Genomic DNA, 22,934 nt, shown 5'->3' on the forward strand with positions numbered 1-22,934 from the left:
GTTTACATGACAAAGCAACTCTTCTTTGAATGTGGCCCACATGACTTCCGCCTGCATTTAAATGCGACCTACTCTGTTTTATAGCGTAGATATAAACGAATATTTATTTACATGATATATATATATATATATATATATATATATATATATATATAAACGTGTTAATGTTCTATCTATTATATTAAATTATTAACGTGTTCATTTACAGTTCTGAACTCGTATGAGTGCAGTTGTCAGCGGTCAGTTTTATCAATGTCAAACTAGTTAAGTAAGCTAGCAGTGCAAAAAAACACCAACCAAACATTTTCGACATTTTTGCTGACTATTTTGTTTAAAATGAACTGGGTTGGCGGGTCGAGGTAAGTTTAAATAATGTTTAATTAAAACTGTATTAGCTTAGAATGTCGTGCTAAACGTGCCTTTCCATCCAGGAACCGACTTATGATGAAAAATGATACAAAAAAACAGCGGGTAAGACAACACATTGACATATTTGACATATTTTCAGTTTATCTTAACGTTATTTTTGTGTCTTTCCCCATGGTAGGATTTCTTTGAAAAGAGGAAAATGCAAAATAAATTGAAAAACGTGGGAGTTGCCACACCTTCCTCATCTCAAGTCAGTTCCGTAGCCAGTATGGACCTTTTGACAATGTTTGTGGTCAACCAGATAGCTGCAAAGAAAGAGCTTAAAGGTGATATACCCATAAATAAGAATTTGGCTAATCCCATCTTTCGTTAACATGTAGCTATACTCTATGTATGAACACACATATTAGTAGACTGTACTGGTCTATGCTATTGTGTCTTTCAGATCCTCCCTCAGTATCAGTTCTGGGTTCCAAAGGAGGAGGGAAGAAGCGGAGTGCCAACCCCTTGGTACTCCCAATGAGTCCCGGCTCTCCATCCGAGCTGAGTCTGGTTGAGAGCCAACCTCAATGCAGGTAGAATAAAGGGGTGACAGTTGTTTTCATCACGGACCACATAATTTTACTAGAGAGAAGGTTGCAACATTGAATGTGCATACTGTAGATGTGAAATCTTAAATTAGACACCTTTGCCCTAGATTCTAGCAGTAGGAGTTCAATTTGGTCCCTTGGGACAATTTAGTTATTGGCTTCCAAAGTAACTGTTTGTACCATTTCAGGGCCACGAAGTCCCTGACTTCTGTTAATAATGATTTAATCAGAATGAAATGCTGCCCAATCACATTAAAAACCTTGATTTCTGCTTTGTTGTTTTAGTGGTCAAAGTGGTAGGACGAAACAGATTATCCCACAAGCCTTCAAGATGCGGCAAGTAAGTAACAAAGCTATAAAAGGGGAAAAGCAGGCATTCGACAGTGAGTGCTGGTCTTTTCAAGGAAAACAGCTCATTTTAAAGATGCCCAGAAGTTTCTGTGCAGTTAATTGTACAGCAAAGTAAACAAAATAATCCAGAGAGGAACTTTTTCCATCACACATAAGGATCATTTTGGCAATTGTTTTATAATACTATTCTTGTGCTCAGGCCAAAGGAATGTCTCATATAAAAAATAATAGTTTGGTGCCCAGGCACTATAGTCAATTTACACAGAACTCCCCAACAGAAAAGTGGCCGCGAATAAGATTCTGTATTGTCAATATAAGTCAACTAATTGATTGTTGAGGGAAGAACATACTCAAAAATGTGTTTCTGTCCTAAGCTGTCACCAGTTGTGGAGTGCTCCTTCTCAGACAACAGCGCAGCCAACTATGTGCCTCCTAAAGCGGAACACCACAGCCCCTTCTCATCCTCGTCCTCCTCAGGTGCGTGTCTCAGTATTTTAACAGTATTTTAACAATGGTGAAAACAGAAATGACACGTTGGATTCATCTTTGTAGGGAGAATCTTTCAGCAGGGAGGGCACAGCCAGCCACTTCCTGACTGGTTCCCTCCACCTTGGGACACATCGGGTCTGGACCATAGCAAGGTAGCTTGAATACATCACAAACGACCATTGTATAGCATTTGCTCATCATTGACTGTAGTTTCAGCCGTTTTGTGAGCCCAGAGGGTTGCCAGAAGACATCGTCTGGTCTTCTAACCCAGTCACACCCGCAGCAGCACTCTTTGGAACTCCAGAGTGAGAACAGTTTGACCACTTAAGACCCATGTGAAATAAGAGTGACTGATATTTTTGTGCCTACAGTGCAGCCACTCATCACCCAAGATCTGAAGACACCTTCCTGAGCCTGTCTCAACCTGAGCCTACCCTGGACTTCACTCTAAACCAGACAGGGAGCGAGCAGAAGTTTGAAGACAACATCTTCAAGGGATTTACTTGTGATGAATATGAAACTGGTGGTAAAAATCCAGCAAAAAATGTCATAACTTTTGTGGCAAAGAGAGGTTAATAACCCTTCTTAACCCTTTACTTAGCTTGTCATTTCGGGAGTGAAAAAATGAAGATATTCCTCAAGGAGGAAACTTCAATCCAAGCTTCAGCCCCACAGTAGGTAACATGATCCAACCACAGGTGTGTTCACGTCTAACATTTGTTTTGTCCAGAACTGTCCCTGAGCCGCAGTCCGCTGGAGTGCAGGTAAGCTAAGCAACACTGCCACCCAGTGGCAAAACTATAACAACAAAAGCAGTTAACTCGTAATATAATGGTACCATGATTTATGGGTGCAGCAGCCAAACTTCACAACATTCGGCCACATTCAGTTCATGTTGTTTGTTTTGTACTTGCATTTTCTGGTTTTAGTGCAGGGATGAATTAAAGCATGAAGTCAAGGTATCACTGTAATAAGTCTTGAATAATGTATTCCTGTCATAATTCCTTCACAGCATCCCAATTGCAGTCTGAACTTCAGTAAGCCCGCCTTCACATTACACACATTTCTTCTTTCAGCCATTATGCAAATGCCTGAAGTTTGTTCTCCCTCCTGCAAGCATGCCCGGAATACCCATTGAACTGTTGGGGGTATTCGCCAACTTCCTCTAGCAAGTGGGGTTACCTGAGTTCAGTCTCCAGCGATGTAAGTTACCAACTTGTTACTGCTTGATTAGGTAATAACTGACATACTGTGGGTCAGCGGTTCTCAGTATGGGATATGAGAGCTGTAGCTTAATAATTGGATACCAATTATCTTGTGTCATTTAAAATCATTAAATAATTAGATGCAGTTTTCTCTCTCTATTTTTTAGGGTGAAGAATGTTGTCATCTGTTAGGATTTCCTCAGAGACGAGACCCAGCCAAAAGCCCGAAGATATGTGCATGCAAGAAAGCAGCCAGTGAAAAAAGAGATGCCCAAACTCAAACCATCCTTGAGTGCGCTTCCGAGAAATTCGATGTTGCCACTCAGTGCAGCCTGCTCTCGGAACCCTCGCCAGCTGTTGTGTCACGACAGCAGAAAGCCAGCAGGGGGCACACTGGCTGCACACAAGCTCCAAGAGTCCCAGAGACTGGAAGGAAACAAACACTGTACAGAAAGAAGAAATCCAACTTTTTAGGCATTTTGAATCCCGATCGTCAAAGTAAGAGCAGAATGAGTTCACAGATGTCTTTTCAGGACATATTGAGCAAGATCAATAAAGGTGAAGTCTTAAGAGGGGGAAATCTAGAGTAGTAAGTGAAATGGGACTGACTGTGGTTGGTAAATGTATCATCCTTCCCAGGAGGCATGCAGCAGAGCCCGCTGGAGCAAAACCCCCCAGATGAAGCAAAGCTGGACAACGCCGCCGCCACCACCACCACGGAGGGGGAAACACTCCAGGAAATAGACGACATTTTGCTCCAGCTCAAGCAGAGAAAGGAAGAGGAATGATGATAAGGGCAAGAAAATGTACCTGTTCTGTGCACGTTGTTCTAATTGAATGCCTTGTGTTAACCTCCCGTTGTCATAGCAACACTGAAATAAAAGCCCAAAGCATTACTGATTCACTGCTTTATTTCTTTCCCCTTATACGCACACACTCACACACACTTTTGTAATAGAATATAAACTCTAGCAAAACATTTTACAGCTCAGACAATTAAATATACTATACATCACTATCAGTCTTCCTCTACTTGGTGGAAAAGTGTAGAAACGCACCGTGAAACACTACATTATACGCAACAACTGTTCAACGTGTGGACAGTGTTCACAACTGCTAAAAGCCGAACACGACACAAAGTGCAGCCTGAAACGATCACTGCAAATATTTGCTCACCAATTGGACATGGTACAAAATTATCATTGTTTTGAAAACACATAACACATTTTGATGGTATAAGTAATGCCATAATTTGCATAACTGAATGACACTGCTGAATATGTTTAGGAGATTTATAGCAGAAACATTTTAAAAACATTTTTCAGTATGATTCAGTTGTTCACCAATGCAAACAATAATACATCTGTTGACGTATGGATGCCATCAGATTGTGCAAGTGTAGTTTGAATCCCTGTTGAAATGTGACAACACTGATTTAATTACAGTCGTTTTATTTCCTTATATTTATGCTCACCATCAAAATTGTTGTAATCTCACATTTTTACAACAGAATACGCCAAATCCTACCTACGGGTCATTATGACACAAGGATCACACAAATTGGATCTGTTTGTACATAAGGCTGTGGTGGAAGAAAGAAAATCAAAATCACAACTGACCAGTTCAAATAATCATAACAAAAAACGGATCTTACACAACCATTGGACTGAGAACGGTCACAACACGCAGGCACAACGATTATCTTGAGTGTTGGATGACATACTGCAACTTGTAAACAAGGTTTTACTGCCTGCTGCCATTCACGGCAAATGAAACACCAAGGAGATGAAATGAGCTCGTTCTCACATTGGGGAAGCAGCAGCTTGTTCAGTGCTACTAGTTTAGCGTTTTCAGCTGCCTGCCCACTCTCACGATGTCTCTGTAAAAATAGAAGCTGTCAGCTAAAAAGACGGTGCGTGTGCTACGCTACTGAGCTTGAACGGAAATGCTCGATATGGACAATATTGTTGATTTACAGTTACCTGCTCTTTACTACAACTTCAATCAATGTATTGTGCTCTGGGGGTCACATTTCTTTTTTCATTATTTCATGACCAAATTAGTTTGAAAAAGAACGACATTTTAAAGAACCAGTGTCTGAGGAAAATGAAAACAAATAAATACTTGGTGAGCCATACTTTGCCCACCCCTGAGCAAAATGATAAATCATAATGCATCCCAGATGTATGTGTTATCTATCCTTCAATGTGATCTTTGTGAGCATTATTTGTTCATGAGACACACCCCACCGCCTCTATGTTTTATACATATGATGTCCTCACTTGACATATTTGTGGCGCACAGCTTGAGATTTGTCTCCAAATTTGGCGTAAGTAAAACATTCACAAGGTCAACCAGAATTCCCAGCTCGCAGTTAAAACAAATCGAGAGCACCCAAACATAACCGGCGAACGTCTAATCAACGTCGGATGCGTCGTTGTCCGACAGATGGTAGTTTGACCCCTTGACCCGGATGTACTCCACCTGCCGCCCCTCGTCCGAGTCGGACGCGCCGCACGAGCACAGTTGGTTCTCGAAGAGCGCCTCGATCTCCTCCAGGCGGCGAGCTTTTGTCTCGGGCAGGCAGCCGTAGATGAAGACGAAGCCCAGGAAGGCCATGCCGCAGTAGAGGAAGAACACGCCTACAGGGAGAGGCCGCCAAAAGCAAAGGAGAACAAAATGTCACGGCACGCCGACACCACAACACACCCTCACTGCCTATGAACTTGTTTCTTCCCAAAGGAATACATCCTGAGGGCAACTCAATCGACAGACAGCGAAATACTTGACAGAGGGAAACGTTATTCTCCACTCGGCTCGTACAATGAACACGCTGACAGAAGTTTAACGAGGCAGATGAAATCTCTCTTTTCCCCGCTGTAAAGCCCAATCACATTTTCTGGTGTAATTAAACACGCAAAGTCGTGATCATCACAGAAGGCGGGATGTCGGGATCTCTCTCTCTCTTTCTCTCCACCCCCTCTCTCCCTCCATCCATTTAATGTTTGTGTTTTAATGACGCTGTAAAGCACTGTGCTAGTTTTCTTCTTCTTTTCTCTTGTGTTTGGAGATCAATGACAAACCCACAGGACATCTTAGGATGTGCCTTCAATAATTCCAATAATTGACCAATTGTCAGTGCCACGAAAGGTTAATTCCTTCTTGTGCAAAGAGGAAAATCCTGCTGTTTCCTGTTGGAGGAAGGAAGCACAGGTAGGTGTTCCATGTACATGCTGTACATATATTTCCATCAGTCAAAAGCTCATTTATAAATAATAATAATAACAATTATTATTATTATAATAATAATAATAATATATGTATTTTCTTTTAGCTGACCGTAGTAGGTGAAGTACTGGGCCAAGTGTAGGAAGGTGAGCGAGACCAGTACGTTGAAGGTCCAGTTGACTCCGGCTGCACACGCGTTGCCCGTGCTCCTCGCCCACAGTGGGTAGATCTCAGAGTTGATGGTCCACGGCATGGGGCCCATTCCTTGAGTGAAAGAAAGAAAGAAAGAAAGAAATCTTACAGTGCATCAGAAAACAATTCAGTGTTTTGCTTCTTCCACATTTTGGTCTTCAGATGAAGCTGCAAAGAAGAGCTGCCAGTTGTATCTCACCTGGTGCAAAAGCTGCCAGGTAGAACATCAATCCTAGTAAGACGAGCCATGAGAAGGAGGTGGGGCAGTAGTTGTAGGCCCAGTAAGTGTGCTCTCTCATCTGGCTGGAATTAGAGCACCTGGTAGCAAGCACATTGAGTGGCTATTTATATCTTATACGTGAAGGTAATCCTCCCCCGCCTGCTCCAGAGTGTTGCATCCTAAACCCTACACACCTGCATCCTGTGACTCACCTGCCCCACGCTGCCTGCTCAGTGGAGGCCCTATTGACTGGCACGCAGGAGGAGGTGAGCAGCGCCGAGCCGTTCTCGCGGTAGCAGAAGCCGCAGGCGGGGTCCAGCATGCACGGCTCGCACAGCCTGAAACAGATCAGAAAGATATTCTTGATTTGATTAATATTACTGCTGAGGAATTGTCATGTCTCTGTCTCCATGTATGTCTCTCTTAGGCCTACTGCCCCCAGGTGGCCAAGGCGCAAACAACAGAAGCCAAATGTTGTCTTTATGTTTTTATCAAGTATAACACTATATGGTGCTATTTTTCGCATGAAAAAGCATATACATTTTTTGGGGGTCATTGTTTGTCTTGTATATATAAACAATATATATATATACACACACACAGTATATATATTTATATATACACACACACACAGTATATATATATATACATATACACACACACACACACACACACACACAGTATATATATATATATACACACACACACACACGCACGCACGCACGCACGCACGCACACACACACACACACACACACACACACACACACACACACACACACGTATACACGCACACAACTTCATGAAAGATCAGATGTAATTTTTGTTGCAATTTACTGTCACTTAGGCACAAAATAAAGCCCCTGAGCAACCATTTTGCTCTTTCATCATGACAACAATCTCAACAACAACAACACATAATGGACTCACTGCAGCGCGATCACGCACACACACATAGATGAAGATGGTGGCGAAATAAAGAGATGAGTACTTTTAGAACAGCGCTGCGGCTTAACCGAGTTCACTTTGCTACAAGCAGTGCGAGCCCACGCACTCGGGCACTGACCACCACACACACACACACACACACACACACACACACACACACACACACACACACACACACACACACACACACACACACACACACACACACACACACACACACACACACACACACACACACACACACACACACACACACACACACACACACACACACACACACACACGAGAGTAACACAGGCCAGCGAATCTCCCGGTTTAATGACACACTTTCAAAAGGCTTTGACTCGGAAAAGATGGGCGAGCACCAACTATAATCAGCAATATGGGAGCAGCGGGACAATTAGTAAGCTTGAACGAGCTGACAGTTGGTGCACTTCACAGCTCTGATCTTCTTACATACTGTTCATTTTTCACGCACTCATAGAATACTCTGGGCCAATAATAATAAATTATTAAGGTCATAAGTGTTTCATTCTAAAATTGTAAACAATATTTGGTGTGAGAACCACAATGTTATAGTTTGAATCCATCTTGGCAAGCTAATGTGTGTGTACTCACTGATACTTGAGGCAGGTGGAGTTGGCCATGGAGGGCTCCAATGGGTGGAAGGTGACAGCAGGACTGTGCTGGGCCGACATCAGGAAGCCCACAGCCAGCAGACACAAGCCCAGACACGTGCCTGCGCAACAAAAAAACACGTTCAACATTTTACTCAAGGGTGAACTCGCTTTTGTTGCTACTGGTTTACACATGTGTAGCAGGAGGTGATAAAGCTCCCCCTGGTGGAAAGTGGGTGGTAGTGTCTTAATTACTGAGCCAATCAGCATCAGTGCTCTCACCTCGATACGGAGGCAGTATGGCATTAGTCATCCACTTGCTCTTGGCTCTGAGGTTTGTCCACCTCCTGGGTTCCTTGCAGTGAAATCCCTCTACTCCGTTAACAGGTAACGTGGCATGAGCTGCCTTTCTTTATGTTACGTAAAGTCAATCGTTGGTTTTATTTGTAGATACCCGTATTAGTGGTTGGCGCACGGCTACCCAGGAGTAGGGATGGCACAAATGGAACATTGAAACGATCAAATCATTTGAAACTATCGATTCACAAAAATAATCGATCTTTTAGAACGTTCGAAACATCTCCCCACAGCTACATCTGGTGGCCAAGTGTAAAATATTACAATCAAACAGTAGATCAGTGTTGCCAGCTCCCCAGTAAGGAAACCAACTATTGGCTGTCTGTCATCACCTAATTTACACAACTGGCAATTTGGCTATTATTGTAATGGACGCCATAAGAGAGAGAAATAATATTATGGGAAACAGTAACTGAATAACCCTCACCCCGTCAAAATAAGTATATAGAAGTACAAATGAGTTTTTTGTTGCTGATACTTGGTTTGTTCTTAATTTTGCCTCTCAACATGACTTAAATGCGTTGATAAAAACCCCAGTGCTATTACATTTAATCAAAAACTACTTTTCAAAGGCTTTTTCTTTTTTTTTTTGCAACAGGGCATCAATAAATCATATTCGAGAGGAAAAAAGAATGACCTGCAAAAAGATGACATCTGTTGCGGGAATTGAACCTGGGTTACCTGGATAATTGGCCCATTGTGCGGGTGCGTTACCACTAAACCAACTACCGCGTTCAAAAGGATGTTGACATTTTATTCATGTAGGGCGATGAATCAGCAGCAATTTTACACACCAAGTCAGATTTAAGACATTTTAATATAGTGCAATGGTCGTATTTTATTTAATTCTAGAAAAGGCACTTGCTGAAACAATGTGACGTTTGGAGGCGTAATGGAACGTGCAAGGCAACTGTCACGTGACATCCTAAATCTGTCTCAGATGTAGGAACGCGATTCGAATCACAAGTTCCGCCTGGGTTCCAGTACGTATCAAAGCAGTTTCGATTTTGCCATCACTATATGATACCCGATTTGTGGTTGGCACATGGCTACCCAGCAGCTTCCTGGGTGCTTCCCATTGTAAGTGCCTTAAAGCTCACCATTTGTTGGTTTGGCTGGGGCGTCGGCGCTCGGTTTCCTCTCCAGCAAGGCTGGTCAGCATGTATGTCTCAGGCTACCTGTCTGTTTCCTTTTTAATCACATTAATAAATAAATATTGATGGTGACTGTGAGACACTGCTGCTTTGTTTTACTTTTGTTTTTAAACAACTTGTCGTGTTATTTTACTGCCACGCTCCAATCAGTAGGATTGGCGTCACCTGGCCATACTCAGCACTGGCTGAGTGCAGCATTGGGCGCACCCATTTTCTGTCTTTTAATTCGATTTTATTGGTATTGTCGTGGCTGGTTTTGAATGTATTTTTTATTATTTTGTCCAGTTTTTAAATGTATACGCTGTTCGCAGAACTCAGAGCTCACGGGGATAATTCGGGTGCAGGGGGCCCGATTTGCTGTGCAGTGTGATTTGTGGTCCTCCCCCATATGTGTGCCATTGGGGTGTGGTGTTTTTTTTTTAAAGCTCCAGTCCCGTCATTTTAATTTGTGAGTTTTATCATTACACTGTTGATTTTTAATTCTTGTTTAAATACCACGCCTCATGCTCCTGTGTATAACAAAACTTAGGTACCTCGTCTTGCCACACATGAATGGAGTGTCATGGTTTCAGTGTTGTCACATGGCACGTCATCATAAAATGTTTCCTGCTTTGTTTCTGTCTTACCTACGATGCTGCCCAGGGTGAGTTTCCGCCGGCCCACTTTCTCCACCAGCCACACGCCCAGCAGAGTGAACAGGAAGTTGGTGAGCGTGGCGAGTCCCGCCAGCCAGATGGCCAGCCGGTCATCCCGCACGCCCGACATCTGCAGGATGGTGGCGCTGTAGTACCTGTGAGCCACACCGACACGAGGAGCGGGAGGATGAACGGCTAAAATGGCCACAACCCGGAAAAACAAATGGCTGCCACCAGAGTCTGGAAGCGCGCTCATCTATTCCGGCAACATGTGACAAAACAACACAGAGCCGACGAGCAGGCAGGAAGGAGACAGAAAAGAGCAACAGCTGCTTGGAGCAAATGGATTTTGAGATGGAGACAGGTGAGAGAAAGGATGCCATCGCCTTGTTCGGATCGTTACAGCAATATCAGCACAATACCGTCTACTTCTAAAATACTGCTAATGAGTATACAAATTATGCAATTTCGCGGTCCTAATTGAGAGGCATCAGCATTAAAATTCCCATTAAAAGTCAAGGTAATTGGGAGCGATTTCATTCACAAAACAAATAGCAAGTGCCATTGATATGTCCCTCAGGGTTTGACTGTGACCCATTAGACGTTTTTTTTTTCATCTAAAGTGCGATAAATGTCTAAAAACGTTGCTTGGGGTGTAACTAACACGACTGCAAAACTTGAGTCAATTGAATGAAAACCCTCAAAATGTTTTGTAGCAGAAAATCTACTAGGAAACAAGAGGAAATTAGTTAAACCTTTCTTTTGCACCTTCTGAAGAAAAGTGCCATCTCCTTCCTCTTTGTGTAAGTAAGCTTTTCTCTTTTCTTTTTTTCTCCACAGGTTGAGGAATTTCTACTAACCAACATTCTAATACCGTTTTACTACACTTTGTTAAATAAGTAAATAGTAATTATTGAATATTATGTGCTTAATGTGCATGTATACATTTCCCATCAAGTTTCTTATCATTTAGTTAACAAAAAACTAGGGCCCAATCGATATGCATTATTTGTTTTTTGGCAGGAAAAAATACCGCTTGTCGATTAATCTGCCGATTTACTTAATGCATAAAATTATCCCACCCTAACCCAATTCCTTTGAATGGGACACTTTTGGCATTAGCGATAGGCTAGCGAATATTTTAAAAGCGAAGCATTTTTTTGTGTTTAAATATACAGTGGATTTAATTCTTATACCTTTTTATACTTTCACCTTTATAAGTCTTATATCTTTGTAATACTCCAACAGGGGTGTCATTAAACAGCTTAAAGGGACTGCAACATGAAAAATTTACTTTTTGGAGCTTTTAGCCATGTAATTCCTCACCAAACACATGACCAAAGTTGTTTTCCTCCATTTGCCCCTGTATGAGAAATTCTAGGTTTTTCTGCTCTCCAAGCACCAGCCCCTCCCAACCTGAGAAAACGAGCTGTTGGCACAGTTTGACGTCATTGCGTGCAGCACCGCCTCAGCGGACTAAATGCACGCCCACTTTCTCTGAGACCTCCCTCGATGGGATAATGACAAAAGTAGCCTTTATCAATAAACATTCTGTCCAAATGAATTCAAAGCAATTAATTATTCTTCACATTTGCAATGCCAAAGTGCAATGAAATGACAATTGGCTGTCTTAATTGGCGGACACTGGTGTAAACTACAAGTAAAACATTTGCGCTGATGAATTTAAATGAATGAATGGTGTAGTGGATCGTGCGCTTGCCCCATTAGCAGCAGGGCACGGGTTCGCGAGCCGCTGTGGTGCTTTTTTTTTTTAATCCCCTCCTCCTTCTTTCCTCTAACCTCTCTGCTCCCCTCCTCTTCCACGATTTCTTGCGGCAAGGACCCGCTTTGTCTTAAATGTTTATTTAAGAATTGATGGCTTGCGTGACCAAATGCAGAGATCTAGCAGCCCGTGAAATTTGGAGTCAATTTTAAATATCGGCTTAAAACCTATCTGAATGTTTCGTGGGCGTTGCGCGAAGCAGCCGGCTCGGACAACGTCGTGAGAGGGGCGCGGCAGCCACATTGGTAGAGGCGGGGTTTTACTGAACCGAGCGTTCGACTTGCGGGTAAAATAAAATAGCCACCGAAATATCTCATATTTCATAAGAAATTACATCGCGATCGTGTCAAAGGTAAGATTTCATCATTATATGCCTATAGTTAACTGTGGAAGGGCTTAAAATACCTTGGTGTAGTCCCTTTAAAGGACGCTTGGGGACAACAGAATAACATACACTACACACTTGCTAGTTGCTAATGCTACGCAAGCAAAATGGTGCATTCAGGGTACTTTCACAGCATTGTAAACTTTGTTTTTCTTCAATGATAACGTTTTAATGGGAAAATAATCGGCCAATTGGCCGTTTGTTTTGGCCGGTGTTTGAAGGGCAATAATTGGCCGATTATAATTGGTGGCCGATTAATCGGTCGGGCCCTACAAAAAACATTTAGTAATAATGACTGGTACAGAATCAAGATGTGATACCTTGGATATGAAAAGTAAAGCAACAGAATTAAAAAAATATTTTTACTTAAGTCAAGTGTTTTTTGTTCATTTATGGAAAAAATAGGTACTGTACAAGCAGGCTTGTTCATGTCACAAGAATATTTGCACTCCAAATCTGAAATGTGCTGCTTCATGAAGGACATCTGCTAGCTGCATATTGAAGCAATGTGCGTAATGCGCTTGTGTGTGTGTGATTAGAATAAGAACATTCCTCGTTAAAAATGTCTATGTTTGGTTACGCGTGAAAACTAAGAGGAGGAAGAAGAGTTTGGGCGTGGTTGCACACAAACATAAGTAAACAAATACATTTAAAAGAGAGGACGAGTCTGCAATTTCTTGCAGGCAGTACAAAAGCACATTCAACATAGTTTTAGTTCATGTCAGCTTCTTGAGTTTTGTGACATTTCTAACATGACATTTGTCAGAGGGACCATCTGTGAGGCCACGCATGCACGCACGCACGCACGCACGCACGCACGCACACACACACACACACCAGATCCAAGTTACATGTTATACATGGAAAGCTGCTAAATGTCGGCAGTCCTGCAAACGATGTGAGGATTCAACTCAAATGTCACATTACAGGGTGTCGACAGTACAGAATGTACAACCAACCAACCTTAACATTTTCATCTTCCAATCGCTAGCTTCAAAAAGGCCAAGATCTGTGTTCATTGTTATGTACAGTACACGTGAGACGAAAACGTGACTTGCCGCATATGTGACGTCATTCTTTTTCCTTTTTCTTTTTTAAACCACTTTTAAAATTATGAATGCAAAACAATTTAAAAGAAGGAAATCATCTGTTTTGTCTTCTCCACTTTCACTTTCTTAAAGGGATACTTGACTCACTTAGCCATTTTCAGCAGTAAAACGTTAAGTTTGTTTATAATGAATGTGATAACTTGAACTGAAGATAACATCACCCGTGCTGAGGAAGTAAGTAACGCCCAATCATGGCTCAGGTTACTGACCGAAGACAGAAGAACTGTGATTGGTTACCTACTTCCTCAGCACAGGTGATGTCATCTTCAGTTGACAGCAAGTGGAACATTTCGTTTTTAAAGGTATTCATTGTACATGAAAAATAATGAAGTTATCAAATTAATTCTATATAAGTATAATAAAAAAATAAAACCTTTTCCACAAAATTCACAGGATACCACACCAAATACATTAACCAGAGCTCCAACACTCAATAGTTTATCCTGCAACAACGACAGGGTGAAAATATTTGGCAGATATTATTTGGTAGATCAGTCTGTATGTAACAAAGTGCAGACCTCAGCTTGATAATAACCGACTGGGTTGACCTTCTCCTCCTGAGCCACCCAATTAAAGAAAAAACACGAGCCCGAACACGTCGTCGAGTCAAGACTGAGACCCGATAGTGAAACCCGAATGTATTCCTTTTGAATTCTTTGCCTTTCATGAGCTCGTGCAGGATGGCTACAAGTCCAGAATGTTCACAAAATGCAATATATACCTAGAAAGATACAGTACAGTAGCTACTGGTTAATGGTAATCTATACATATACAGTATGTGCATGCGTGTGTATGGCTTACAGAAATGGGTGAATAATTGAAAGAGGCATTCATAATACAATTCCCCAGAAGGAAATGCAAAAATCGGAGAATCACGTGTTAAAACTATTTATCATACAGGATATATAGTCACACGCTTTTTTCTTTTTGGTGACTTCATGTGATAGACATTACTTTAGTACCACGGTGGGTAAAATACTTCAATCTGGCCCAATGAATACTTCCATTGTCAAGAGTTCTAATTCAGAACCTGAAAACTTGCTAATTCAATTGTGTTATTCTATTTGTCTAATTAAATATTTAATACATTTATTGTAAATAATACAAAAACAGTCAAATCAATTGCATTTACATATATTTAAAAACTTGCCTAACATTTATTATGACTAATACTATTAAAACAATTTTACGAGTGTATTTACACATGACCTGGCATTTACATGATCAAAAGTCTTATAATAGTTTTTTACACATTTTTCCCCATGTTTTTCTAATCAAATAACGAATTTACTTCCCTGATTAATACAAAAATATCAAATAACGTCTTTTATAGTCGCTTAACGCTTACAACAATAAAAATATAAATTACAGGCAGAAGAACATTTGACGGTTTCACAATATTTTGTCCTTTAGCATTTGTTTCAAGATGACCCATTTGTCCATTTTAAAAATTAAGGGTGGTCCGAAATTAGCTTCTACATTGACTATCTCAGGTTCAGAACCCATATGTAATGGGGTTCCCATAAATCATAATTCCATATCACTTGATGCAACAAATGAAAATGAAATCATTAATGTGGTGTATAAATAAAAAAATCCACAGACTGCAATGACCTGGACGTTAGTATATTGAAACAAGTCATTGATGTAATTGCTAAGCCACTATCTCATATTTGTGATTTGTCTTTTACAACTGGAAGGTTTCCGGATCCAATGAAAGTAGAAAAAGTAATTCCCATCTATAAATGTGGTGAGAAATATCAATTTATGAATTATAGACCTATATCAATCTTGCCTCAATTCTCTAAAATATTAGAAAAGCTCTACACAAATAGAACAGATCAATTCATTGATGTACATAATATACTAAACGATAGCCAACACGAATTTCGGAAAAATAGATCACCTGTACTCGCGCTGATGGAATTATAGAAGAAATTACAAATAATATCGATTAAAAAAAAAAAACATTCTGTCGGAATCTTCATAGACCTAAAGAAAGCCTTCGATACTATGGATAAAAAAAATACTTAAATAAAAAAGATACAAAAATATGGGATCAGAGGTATTGCTTTTAACAAGATAAAGTCCTATTTATCGAATAGGAAACCGTATGTCCAGTTGGGGCAGCACAGGTCCATGTGTGAAAATATTATATGTGGAGTTCCACAGGGATCTGTGCTGGGCCCCAAATCGTTCCTACATTACATCAATGACCTGTATTTAGTCTCAGAAAAACTAAAGTTTGTCCTATTTGCAGATGATACAACAATATTATGCTCTGGCGAGAATAGCTAATGAGTAAGAGGTGTTTATTTTTTATTTTTTTTGTTCATAGCAACAATTATTTATTTTATTATTATCATTTTTAATACTGTATTCATAAATAAATCTATTGAGACTATTTTCTTCTTCTCAATTGTCTTGAGTTTTTCTAATATTGTACAATTACAAACGTTTATACTATTTACACAATTTATCTTTGAGTATCTTCAAGCTATACAACCATAAACGAGTATCCTGTTTGTGCCAATTGTTTTCCTTTTTTGTATTCTTATATTGTATATTTGAGGCCAGTTTATTATTATTATTATTATTATTATTATTATTATTATTATTATTATTATTATTATTATTATTATTATTATTATTCTTGTGCTACTTATAAATAAGTTGTTTTTTGTCCTCAGTTTGAGGTTCTGTCATACAAGAAATGTATAATCAAATAGTGGAAAATTAGGAGTAGGATTATTATAAGTTCTCTGAACTTCTACCTACTCCTTTTGAGTACCACCATTGTATAACTTCTGTTGTAATTGTTTTGTTTCTTTTTAACCTGATGTTACTTAAATAAATGAAAAAAAATGTGACCCTTGAGCACAAAAGTTTTCCCACCACAATGATAAATATATACTGCCTTAAACTGATATAACTAACATTTTCGCAGACCGGAGACACTTTTCAACGGCAGCTGTAAACCAAGCACAATCATTGGCACGCATTATCTTGATGACACATCAATGTAAATGGGTCACTATTGATGAGCAGATCAATCAAAGCAGCGCAAGAGAGCGCGTGGAGGAGGAGGACGCTCAGCCCTGAGCTGTTCTCAGTGAGGGTCAGGATGAAGATAAATGCACATTTAAAGAGGCATGCAGTCAATAGACGACGGGCCACAAACAGCATTTGTGACAGGTGCAATGTGTCACTTGGCTTAACAGCAGCCCAAATTCTCCCCGGCTAACATGTCAGTCACATTCAATTTTGCAATCTCTCATTTGAGCCAGGCACACACCTTGACGTCAGACAACAATCCACAGTCAGAGCCACACACGCGTGGTACAAAATAAAAAATAGAACGCACGCACACACTTAGCCTATTGCCTTTGCTTTGGCGGTTGCCAGGCAACAGCACACATTCCCAGATTGTTTACAGAGCCTGCTAATATAGTTCATCTGGAAAGGGGTGGCGAGACAGACACAGATGGAAAGATAACAACAACTAAACAGGGAAGGCAAAAATAAAGGTGTTTGGTTTCTTTCCGGTTGCTTGGCGGATGATGTGTTATGGAATTCTTTGTAATTTCATAGCGCCGCGATGTTACGTGCATCTGTCTCAATGTGTTCGGACTGAATGGGAAGGATTGAGACACAAACGCACACTACGGTTTGTTTTTTTAGTTTTTTTTTAGGTCTAATGTAGAGAGTATGGTATCTTAAAAATGTTCTAATGGTGTCCCTGCTTTTTAATAAAACAAAATAAAAATGTAATTAGATGTGATTAAGTTCATTGTTGCCTGCTTTGTTAGAAAAAAAGGCATCTTTATATATCAAGACAATAAATATACAGTCAAGTGTAGTATTATAGACTTAATCCCAACCACGGTGCCTTGGCATATTAACAGAAAATTGTCCAATCACCTAATTGTTCTGTAATTGTTCACTACATATCTACACACATGGACAAAATTGTTGATAGCCCTCTGTCAATTTAAAAGAAACCCTGACTGTAATGACAAGTTTGCTCTATATTATTTATTTCGTTATTAACATAACTATGAGATTCATAGTCTCCGTAGCATTCCTAAAGGGACGATCAAAACTCTTGAATGTGTCTGGTGAATGACGAGAGCACGGCATGGGGGAGCGTGAGTCTCCCAATCGCATGTTGTTTTTTTAGGAACGCGACGAGGCTTAACTTGCTTTCTTTATAGACGTTTCACATTGCTCGGCAGAGAGTCTGCTGCCATTTTACGTCACTACGCACTGAATGCGTTGCCACGTGAATAACAATGGCGACGTACGTCCAAATAAAGTTTCTACAAAATGTTTTAAACTGGAAATGATCTTTGAAAAATAAATCTTATAGTTATGTTAGTAACAACCAAATAAATAATATAGAGCAAACTTGTCATTACAGTCAGGGTTCCTTTTAAGAAAAATCCTCTATACTGTATGCATATCATTTATTTAATGTTTGGGGAATGCACAAACAGACATACAGTATGTATAAAAATGTATAAAAAGGTGAACAGTATGTTGAATAAGTGACAAGAGATGCTCAGTTGACTGAAATCGTTTGGCGCATTGCATCCCAAGGGAGTGAATAGGTAACAAAATGCAAAGCAAAACGGCCCGGAAGACTTGCTGACCTCGAGGCGCCGCCGGCGCGGACGTACTCACATGACTGTGTTGATTCCGGAGAGCTGCTGGAACATCTGGAGGCCGCAGCCCACCAGGAGTGCTCGCCGCGTGGGAGGGTAGGTAAGCATGCGCCAGATCAGCGGGCCATCTGGAGACAGCAAAAGCACAATTCCAGTCATTTGGAAGGATATCAAGTGGGACCTTCACTTACCACCATTCACCCTATACTTATATATATATATTTATATTAGTGTTGTCACAATACCAAAATGTTGACCTCGATACTATACCTGCATAAAATACCTCGATACTGGTACTGAAACAGTACCTCAACAAAACTCTAAAACATCAGCAAAAGCAGCAAAATTAAAACTGACAAAATAACTTTTATTTATTAGTAATTTAAAATATTGGGATGCATACATGTTAATTTATGTACATACTATTTATATTTATACTGTATGTGTTTTCACATTGCATGCCATATTCTTGAAGTACTGTTTTTGACTGCATCCGTTTTAAATATTGGCAACACAGTGGCACTCCAATGACCCATCAGTGTAACGTTGCTTGAGTGTGCGTGCATGTCTCTGCTCTGCTCTTCTCCATTCCTTTCCCAATTAGCCAAATGCGTAATTAAATACTACAAACTGTGAACAAAATAATTCACACACTTATTTTTAAGAGAAGTGTCAAAAATGCGTCACAACCTGTGTCTGTTACTCTGTCAATCATCTGAGCTTTTTCTATGCATAACCGTGATTTCCTACTGCCTGTTCATTGAACGCACCTTGAGTCCACTGCAGGAATGATTGCTGCTTTTTCTTCAACTTCAACGTTTCTAAAACTGAAAATTGAAAACCATTCTGTTCTTCATGTGTTCATTGAAAACATGCATAGGCAATGTCAATGCTGTCACGTGGTTTCCACTCTGCTTGCGGGCTTAATTGGCGCGTCATACTTCTCAACGAGGAGTGGACGACCAGCGAGCGCTACACTTATTAAACCTTAATAAGCTTAATTAGCGCTTCATGCTTCTCAACGAGGAGTGCACGTCCAGCTAGCGCTTCAGTGCGTGAACTTGCCGTGAAGTCATCTTCCTGCGCCCTCTTGCACACACGCTAAAAGAGGGGGCCATGCACGTATGTGTACCGGCCTTTAAAACAGAGTTGGCGGACTGTCTCTTATTTATTTTTTTAAGTACCGGTACTAAAGAAAAATGATACCGAACCTTTTTTGACGCCAAAATATCAAGGTGCCAGTATATATATTTCCGATTCGAATCTATAAATTGATTATTGCGATTTTTTTAAAACTCAAATTTAAAAAATACAAATCAGTAAACTTGTACATGTACACTGTAAGATTTGCATGAAAATGATTCATTTATCTGAAAATTCAGGCTTATAACTGAGCCACTGCATTTAACAAACATGTTGCAGTCTGTTTCATGTTTAAACAGCACTGAAATAAAATATTAAGGCTTAATGTTCCATTAATATAAAATTCTTCCATGCTTAATGTGTGAATCCTAACCCTAAGTAAGACGTTTTGTTGAATATTTCCATAGTAAATTGATGTTTAAAAATCAATTCGGCTGCATATTGAATCGATTTGAGAATTGCGTGCTGTAATATTGTGATATATTGCCAAATCGATTTTTTAACACCCCTAATATATATATATGGCTGGGACACAATATCGTTTGGAAATACATCGCGATACTGTCCGTCCCGATTCGCATATTGATCCATTAAGTGAGTATCAATACTTTTGGATGCCTTATATTGCCGTGCAGCACCTGTTTACAAGGAGCCTGTCATATCTTAATCTGACAAACCGAAAGGTGGCAGCAATGCGCCACCGCAGTTTAGAGGCAACTAAAAAAAAAAAGACACAAACTAGAGTGTAGCCTACTAGCTTGTGGAGTAACGGAATACATGTACCACTGTTACGTAATCAGATTACAAAAAAAACGTAACTGTATTTCGTTACAGTTACAGGAAAAAACATGTAATCAGATTACAAGTACATTTATTAAAAATGGGGATTACTTTGAGGGATTACAATTTCTACGATGAGAGAGGCGAGAGAGTGAGAGAGAGAGAGAGAGAGAGAGAGAGTGCACGCCTGCATGAGTGGGACTGTTGTATATATATATATATATATATATATATATATATATATATATATATATACATATACATATATATATACATAAACACATATATATAAATACATATATATATATATATACATATATATTCATAGATATATATACATATATATATACATATATACATATATATATATATATATATATATATATATATATATATATATATATATATATATATATATATATATATATATATATATATACATATATATACACATATGTACATATATATATACATACATACTGAAAACAAACCAGAATTTAACATTCTCACCCCCATGCTTCACTCTAGGGTGAAGGTTATTTTGCTGGTATGCAGTGTTGACTTATCACCAAACATGACTGTTTTAGTTGTGACTTATCTGTCCACAAAAGGGACTTCCAGAAAGCTTCAGTGTTGTCCAGGTACTGGCAAAGTTGAGATGGGCAGCTTTGATTTATTTTGTGAGCAGAGGCTTCTAGCTAGCAAGCCTTCCATGAAAGCCTTGTTGATTGACTTGTCTTCTGATTCTTGAAGCATGCACGTGTCCCAGATGCAGCAAAAGAGGTCTGCAAATCCCTTGATGTGATGTTCGATTTGGCTTTTGACCTAAATTATCATTTATTCATTTTTATCATACACAGTTTGGACAAGATAACAGGTGTGTAAAAAAAACATAAAACAATTTGCATTGTAAAATTGGTTATGCTTTATTAGATGTGAGTGTATCGAATTGTCCTTGAATGGTATCGCACCCCACATCCTTTAAGATGCATTCCCCAATTTATATGGAAAAATCTGCTTTTCTGGAGAGATGCACATTCTGTTTGAAAAAGCACTGGAATTCTAAAGCTTCTCCATAATGACTAAAAAGGCAAAAACAGACCAAAAAGCCCAATTAACAAAATTTGTAGTGCTCTGAGCACAGTGGATAATAGGTGAGTACTGCTCAAATGAAGATAATTCAAGATAATACACAAAAGACTGCAAGTTGGCCTGAATGAGCTCTTGCTTTCTTGTCTTGTTTTTTTTCTTCTCCAACCACACTCTTATCGGCACTGGCCTTCCTGCCTCTCAGCCTGATCTCCTGCCAGTATGCCGACAAGCCCCTTCCTCTGGGAAGTCTTAATAGGATGAGAAAGTGAGAGGACAAGCGTAGCGGACAGAGGAGGGAGAGATAGGGACGGCAAGATGTGGAGGATAAAGTTGCTCGAACCCGACACACTGCATGAGGGCTGCACATGTGAAACCGCACACCAAAAGGGGAGCGGCTGTATGTAGGAGGACTCTCTCTGGGGCAGACTCCTTTCCAAAGGAAAACCCAGACTCACTCAGTGACACACTTACTTACACACAGACTGTGTGTGTGTGTGCGTGGGTGTGTGTGTGTGCGCCTGTGTGTCTTTGGGAACCATTATCTTTGATTGCTTTTAGTTGAGAAATGCTGAAATAGCTTGATGGGCATTCAGTCACCAGAGAAGTACTTTTCTCTGATTCAGTCAAAAAAGCCATTGGCCTCATATTACACATTCACTTTCATACATGCAAATTCAACATTCGTTAACTTACACACAAGGTCTGTACACATACTGATAAGCATTTTGTTTCTCAGCTTGACTTAAACAATTTTGCAGGAACCGGGGCCTTTATCAAGGTGAAGGTCATCATGAACAGTTCTAAAGACCACTTAATACTAGCACAAAAACTTAAGGCTGCTTGGAAACAACTAGGGACGCAACGATAACGGCAATATCTTGATATTGCAATATTAAAACTGCCACAATAGCGTCATCTTCATGTCACGATATTAAAAGCAGCACATCTGTTAAAAAGGTCAGGTTGATTTCCATTTGTGCAGTTCTAGCACCCTCTGGTGGCTAGTTTTTTAGTGCAGTTTAATTTTTGCAAGGCATGTTTTGGCCCTTTTGTTTAAAATCCACGCCAATGGTCAGATGAAGTGTTATTAGAGATTGTAGGTTGTTTTTAGCAGAATAGTGTGTTTTTTTTTAAAGTTTGAATTTGTTTTGTTTTTACAATATTGTGACCTTTTTTGAGATCGCCAACTTCCCCACAATATCGTGATAATTATCGTATCGTGATCATCATATCGTGATAATATCGTATTGTGATGTTTGGATATTGTTACATCACTAGAAACAACAACAACAAAAGAGTCAGGAAAAGCCTACTAGAACATCAGAAATATATTTAAGGTTAATCAGGTTAATTCAGATTTTCCATTTATGAGGTTGTGAACATTTGTGCAACTACATTTTTTCAGTTGTTTATTTTTACTTCCCAAAATATTATTTTAGGATAAAAATCAAATTAATGGTAAAAGTTATTGGTCTGATTTATGTGTGTGTATGTAATATATATATATATATATATATATATATATATATATATATATATATATATATATGGATGGGGTGTATAGACTTTTTACATCCTCTGTATGTAACTTGTGGCGTGCATGTTAAGTGGATTCTTCCAATTCG

General features: G+C 39.6%; 2 protein-coding genes across 4 annotated transcripts in view; one reads left to right on the forward strand and one right to left on the reverse strand.

Annotated features, from left to right (window-relative positions):
- The first annotated feature begins 57 nt into the window (after positions 1 to 57).
- redic1 (regulator of DNA class I crossover intermediates 1) lies at positions 58 to 3,904 on the forward strand. 2 transcript variants are annotated; one of them, XM_086059045.1, is made up of 15 exons: positions 58 to 359; positions 432 to 471; positions 548 to 695; positions 815 to 944; positions 1,245 to 1,299; positions 1,685 to 1,787; positions 1,863 to 1,951; positions 2,010 to 2,104; positions 2,171 to 2,325; positions 2,401 to 2,473; positions 2,530 to 2,563; positions 2,812 to 2,836; positions 2,917 to 3,002; positions 3,172 to 3,562; positions 3,644 to 3,904. In XM_086059045.1, exons 1-15 carry the CDS (start codon positions 337 to 339, stop codon positions 3,790 to 3,792), a joined length of 1,596 nt encoding a protein of 531 aa, XP_085915171.1. In that variant the 5' UTR covers positions 58 to 336; the 3' UTR covers positions 3,793 to 3,904. The 2 variants fall into 2 exon arrangements, with proteins under 2 accessions (XP_085915171.1, XP_085915172.1); XM_086059046.1 differs by having other exon boundaries at positions 2,171 to 2,322.
- slc2a13a (solute carrier family 2 member 13a) overlaps positions 3,897 to 22,934 on the reverse strand; it is a 47,686-nt gene continuing 28,648 nt past the window's right edge. The window contains exons 4-10 of one of the 2 annotated variants that reach the window (XM_086059043.1): positions 18,314 to 18,422; positions 10,345 to 10,508; positions 8,209 to 8,329; positions 6,857 to 6,982; positions 6,624 to 6,742; positions 6,396 to 6,496; positions 3,897 to 5,646 (exon numbers count right to left, since the gene is read on the reverse strand). In XM_086059043.1, coding sequence (XP_085915169.1) covers positions 5,347 to 5,646; positions 6,396 to 6,496; positions 6,624 to 6,742; positions 6,857 to 6,982; positions 8,209 to 8,329; positions 10,345 to 10,508; positions 18,314 to 18,422 — 1,040 coding nt within the window. In that variant the 3' untranslated portion in view covers positions 3,897 to 5,346. Of the gene's footprint in view, positions 5,647 to 6,343; positions 6,497 to 6,623; positions 6,743 to 6,856; positions 6,983 to 8,208; positions 8,330 to 10,344; positions 10,509 to 18,313; positions 18,423 to 22,934 lie in introns of both variants that reach the window. The other variant, XM_086059044.1, reaches the window with a different exon arrangement.

The sequence above is a fragment of the Leptonotus elevatus genome, chromosome 17 (assembly GCF_054856555.1).
Source record: "Leptonotus elevatus isolate MCC_2025b chromosome 17, RoL_Lele_1.0, whole genome shotgun sequence".
NCBI classification, from domain to species: domain Eukaryota; kingdom Metazoa; phylum Chordata; class Actinopteri; order Syngnathiformes; family Syngnathidae; genus Leptonotus; species Leptonotus elevatus.

Bases quoted from the DNA above. Each gene is read 5' to 3' on its own strand.
- redic1 (XM_086059045.1), top strand. From the start codon at position 337: ATGAACTGGGTTGGCGGGTCGAG. The intron at 1,300-1,684 runs GTAAGTAACAAA...TTCTGTCCTAAG, and splicing joins AAGCCTTCAAGATGCGGCAA to CTGTCACCAGTTGTGGAGTG. The intron at 2,474-2,529 runs GTAGGTAACATG...TGTTTTGTCCAG, and splicing joins ATCCAAGCTTCAGCCCCACA to AACTGTCCCTGAGCCGCAGT.